General features: G+C 28.4%; 1 protein-coding gene across 4 annotated transcripts in view; it reads right to left on the minus strand.

The window, feature by feature from the left end:
• Nucleotides 1–6000, minus strand: part of LOC105362629 (neo-calmodulin) — a 139635-nt gene that overhangs the window by 11650 nt on the left and 121985 nt on the right. For 3 of the 4 annotated variants that reach the window (XM_011500108.1, XM_011500107.1, XM_011500109.1), the window contains one exon: nucleotides 3422–3455. In XM_011500108.1, coding sequence (XP_011498410.1) covers nucleotides 3422–3455 — 34 coding nt within the window. Of the gene's footprint in view, nucleotides 1–3421; nucleotides 3456–5452; nucleotides 5949–6000 lie in introns of those variants that run through there. The other variant, XM_011500110.1, reaches the window with a different exon arrangement.

The following is a 6000-nucleotide window of genomic DNA, read 5'->3' on the forward strand; positions in this document are numbered from 1 at the left end:
ATTTTATTTATTCTAAATTTTCTAATAAATAAACTAAAAGAACTAAATTATTACTTTTTCGAATAAAATAAATGTGTTTTAGTGATTATTACATTTATTAAAATTATTATCATAGAAAGTAGTTTATAAACTGTAATTAAAGGATAAGTAAAATTATAAGAATATAGTCGAATAAAATTATTTTCGAAAATATACAAATATTGATTTTATATTGAATTGAGAATCAATATACATTTGTTTATTTAAAAGAAACGAAATGAAATTTATGTACTGATAAATGCAGCAACATTTTAAAAGATCTTTTATATGACTATGAATGATTTTTGCTTGAAAATAGATTTATGGTATAAAATAGTCGTTTATTTAAACAAAGTTTCGAAAGTTAAGATTTACTTCATATTATTGTATATAAAGTCGTTAATTAAAAATTTTATTAAGAAAAAACGTGACAATCATCAGAAAAATTTCCATACATTGAATGATTAGTAAATCTATATAAAAATATTTTTATAAATAATCATTTATTCTTATAAGTACGAATTTTTAGATAAATAGATTTAGAAAACTATAATAAATTTATTTTAAGCAAGGTCAACAAGAGAAGAAGTTTTCAGTTATTCTAAGGATTTTTAATAATGCAAATCGTATTTGAGATTTAAAACTGTAATATTATATATATGCATAAAATAGCTTATGAATTAATAGAAAAATTTAATTCACTGTAATAATAGAGATGGTAAAGATACACACATATATATATATATATATGTATTTTAAAAAATTTTGTTTAATTATCGGCATAGAATATATTTTATTAATTATAGAATTAAATTGATTAAATATGATTTATTGATGATTAATATTTAAATCACTCCATTGAATCCCTGTTTTTATACAATAAAAATTAAGAATTATATAATACAAACATAATTTTTTCAAATTTTTTTTCCACATTAAAAACGTATTATTTGTACATAAATTTAATGTTTAATATATTCGGAATTTTTTCTCAAATAGAATAAATACTGAGTTAGAGATTTATTTAAAAATATTTTTAATAAATGTAAAATTTGTTTAAAATTATGCTAATATTAGTAATATGTTCATTTTTTCACGTACACAGCAAATGAAAAAGTTAAAGAGAGTCGTATCGAAAAGTTTTAAGAGAGGAAGAGTACGAAAATAAAAGAAAGACGGTGACGGAGCTTAATTTGAAATTATAATGCAGGTATATTGACTGTCACTTATGTTTGCTTATTTGAGTGGTTCCAACTTTATCTTTTCTCTTCCTCTTTTAATAATCGACCTTACTGAGTGATCGACTCTTGTCTTTCGTATCTTCGAGTATCCTGATATCTCGTTGATTGACAAAAATCTATACATTGGTTTTATTAATTCATTTAATAATTGTTTATTTTATTCGTTTTACTTATTTCAATTAACATATTTGCTTATATTATTTTCCTCCGTTTTCTTGACTTTCTGTTTTTTCTGATAAAATGAGAACGGTATATATAATTTTTATTTGTAGTTCTATCACATGCGCAAGATCACTACTCACGTGTTTTTGTTTCTACTCATAAGTTTTTGGCTGTAGAGTTTAGAATATCCGCGATATATCGCAAATAAATGATGGAAATAACTATCATGAAATTAAATACATTTATAACCTCTTATAAAACAAAACCAATTGATTACTTTAATATATTTCCTTTATAAATAAAGTTTTATTTATAATAATTATAATTATTTATGGCGATGTTCCATCAAATAATACTTTATATCTATATATATAAATTAAAAATCTTTTACAGTCTATAATGTTTTTCTCATCATGCTGTTTAATTTAAAAAAAAAATACTATATCTATAACCATCTTGATTATATATTAAATTATAATAGTAATAGTAAAATTATTTAACAACAACCTCGAAAAAAGTATTTTGAGTTTTTTAAATATTAGATTTTTTCATAATAGTACTCTATTTTTAATGGAAGACTTCCATAATGAGATAGTAAGAAAGAGAAATAAAAAGTAATAGCTAAAAAAGTAACTGAGCGGAGTGCTTTTTCGGCAATCGTGACTTACAATTTTTTACTATCCAACAAATAGAAAAATCAGTAGATCAACTGAAAATAGGATTATTAGAAAAACTATTATAGCTTCAGTTTATTGGAATAAGATTTTCATGGGACCAAACTATTGTTATTTAAATTAATATCATTCCAAGAAACTCGTGTTATCTTTACGTGGGCGAAAGCAAAAATAAATAAAAACGGTACAAAACTAAAAATTATTGATAAATAAAAAAAGTTTAAAGTATACAAACAATTGCACTTATTAAAATCGTATTTTAAAATAATACACCAAATGTAATAATTTCAGAGGAAATCCGAAGTATATCAAGAAAAATTATCAAAACAATCCACGCATTCATCTATTGAAAAACTGGGTATCTTACTATATTAAATTTAAACATACGTTTTCAGATCCGAGGAAAGAGAAAGTCGAGTTTGTTTTACATGTTTTTGGAGATATATCACACCATTTCAGGTTTTTACGCTTTTTGTGCCAATATTTGGAACATTGGTACTTTAGCCAAAAGTAAGCTTCTCACTCTACTAAGTCTAAATGACGTTTATTCTTTGATGGTATAAAACAAGAAATAAACGTAATATATATGATTTGGCAATTTATGACATAGAATAATTTGCGCAAAATTTTAAACGTCACTTAATCTTTAGCAAAAATCATGGATATTTAATGTCACTTAATAATGAATTGTAGCTTAAAGAGCTGATATTAATGTTATATTCGCGATTGTATAAATAAATAAAATAAGACATTAGATATGTCACAAATATAATCCTCTATACAATATTACGTAGATGAGAATTTAATTAGTGGCTGTAATAATAAAATTTTATTCTACATGGGGCTATCCCTTGATTTTATTAACATTCAATTTAGTGCATAGTTATTAATAATAATTGTTGGCAGTTAAGAATTCAATTAATTAATTGCATTAAAAAGTCTTATACCTATTTTTTATAAGCATCTTTAATTTATATTGTAGTTATTATGTGAATTATTCATCTAATATACCATATACAGAATTTTATTGACTTATAAAGTGGCATTTAAAAGTTTCGTAAGTGCGCATATGATTTTGAATTTGTTTATGCCATGAAGGTATCAACATTACTTTTGATGTTTTGCCAATTACTTATTCATTAGTTCATTTGATCGAATTTTAGACTGGTGAATTTCTACATGAATTTCAGACTGAATTTCAATTCAATCAATTTCTCACTTTTGGTAAAAATATATGTCGACCATTGAATTTCTTAAACTTATACGCAATATTTTACATTATAAAGTTTTAATAGATGAAAGATTAATGCATTTGAAATAGCTTACCTGCGACTTGGTCTTCTGTAAGTCCGTATTCAGACTGCAACAAAAAAAGCTTATATCTGTATATTGTTAAATAGAGCGTATATTTTATTATATATGTATTATAATAAAAATATTCTTCAAGTTAATCGTAAGATCAGTGAGTTCTCCGTGGATGCAGTAGTTATTTTAATAATTTCGCGTATTTAATTATTAAAATTTATGTTTAATGTATTATATATATAAATTTTTAAATTATATAAAAACTACTTTAATATACATACACACATATATATATATATAATAACTTGCTGTAATCACTATTACTCAAAGCACAAAGTATTAATATTTTTTAACATCTTGAATAAAAATTATCAATACCAAAAATTAGAACAATTAGATTAAAATTTTTTTTTACATATTATCTATTTGTTATTATTTTTTTATAAAAACTAATTTGAATGAAATTGATGTTTTTATGACAAATTTAATAGCCACACAATCACTTACGTCGGTAAAATCTTTGAAATATTTTAATAGAATAATTTTTTAGCTAATTAAAAATAGTTATTACATTTATTTTATTTAATGAATAGCAATAAAAATAGAACGCGTAAATAATAACTTCGATAAAACTATATTTACATTTTAATTACGAATGACAAGGTATAAAAATAATTGTAACTGAATTTGAAACTACGTTTTCAAGCAATAAATTTGGAATTTGATAATTTTAATTTAATTAAATAAATCTTGGTAGTAATGTTTAACGTGTGATGCAACTCATAATTAAATAAAGCAGTTTTTAATATGTATCTTTAATAAACATGAAAATAATGTTTAATAAATTAGTTGTTCTTGACGTTAGTTATACTCTTAGATTAGTATATTTAGTTTTTACTTGGATTCAATGATATCATACGAGATTAATCCATTAAGATCTTACAAAATATAAACTTATTCTAACATGATTATAAAATCAAAATTGCATCTTATTAAATGCGCTTTTTCCGCTAACAATTAATAATTCAATGGTTTTATTTTACATTTTCTTATGAATAATATTCACTATTAATCCTTTTCATTTATTGTCGAATTAAAATTTACGCATGTATGTATAATTTATGAAATATATAATTGAAGTTCCAGTTAATAAATTCTCATCGTGTAATCAAATGCAAAGCAACTCTATTATCGAACGTTCTTCAACATTTCTCGCCGACTTTATAACAATCGATCACTATAATTAAAACTTTTTCGATTGTGCATGCAATAATATAAACAAATATATTATTTCAATGTAAGCATTGAACGTTTGCAAAATTGTTATTCTACCAAAATACTAATGAATACGAGAAAATATAAATACACTATTACAGACAATAGCAGACGTTGATGCTTGAATATGCAATTTATCTCGCCAGGCGCACGAATAATTACGGAGATTTTAAGTATTATGCGCCAGATACATTGGACGCGATCCATTTAGAAATAGAAATTTAGAAATGTTCTTATTAGAAAGATTATTTCATTCCTTATTTCCTAGGTTTATTATAGCCATTAACGAATAAGCTAATAATAACTTTCAAAATATGATCTAAAGGCGCATTTGGAAGATAAATAAGATATCGTTCAATGGGCCCCAATGGTCTGTCAATATTCGCATAAACAGCAATAAACTGCGAGCCAATTTTAGTTTCACGAGGGAGTATGTAATTTTCAAAGAGACCGGTACAGTGATTTGTTTATTATTATTATTATTTTTTTTTTATTTGTTTCGGCTGGATGGCATCGACTCGTTTAATCACCAAACCCATTGATACTTCAACGTCCCCACTCTGCGCATCTTCCTTCCGACCCCGACAGCTGCCCACTATTACACGATCACCGAGAACGAGTGCGTATTATTCGGCTCCGCCACCTCCGAAAAGTGCAATCAAAAGCCGTATCGACGGCAGTGTGATTGGCGCTTAGCCGAGGGGGCCGCAAGTCCCCGCAGCTTGACGGGGAGCCGGCAAAAAGCGAGTTACCCGCTCGCAGAGGCGTGTCACTCACGGAGAGCCGGCGAATCTGACAGTCGATTTCGTTGGTCAGCCTCCGGAGCTTGAAGTACTCGTGCGTGTATTTCTTCGGGTCGGCCATGTTGCCGAGCGATGCGGGACGGCACTGAGGCCGCGTCCGACCGGGCGCCGCTGAGATCCGCGCCTATGGCGGTGCGCACGGGGAAGCGGGATCGACGCCGCTCGGCTGTCGTCCCGACGCCCGTGTACACGTGCTCGGGTAGTCGCCGCCACGAATCAGTTTAGCCGGGGACGAGGTGCGCCAGCGAGGGGAAGAGGCCGAGGTTGAGGGTACGCGTGTTTGGCGGGAATCGAGATGAGCAGACGTTGCGTCAGGCTGACACGGCCGTTACTTCCTCGAGAGAGACTCGGGCGAATATCGGAGAATGGGAGGATACTGGGACGAACACCGCGTCACAAGGACTTCGCGCTGGTACGAAGGAGGCTCGTTATATCGTTGGGGCTTGGGCATGAGCGGTAGATAACTTTGCCATCAGTTTTCCGCGTAGTGAAGGTTCTCTGTGTGTGTGTGTGTGTGTGTTA

Source organism: Ceratosolen solmsi, unplaced genomic scaffold (genome assembly GCF_000503995.2).
Source record: "Ceratosolen solmsi marchali unplaced genomic scaffold, CerSol_1.0 scaffold41, whole genome shotgun sequence".
Lineage (NCBI taxonomy): Eukaryota > Metazoa > Arthropoda > Insecta > Hymenoptera > Agaonidae > Ceratosolen > Ceratosolen solmsi.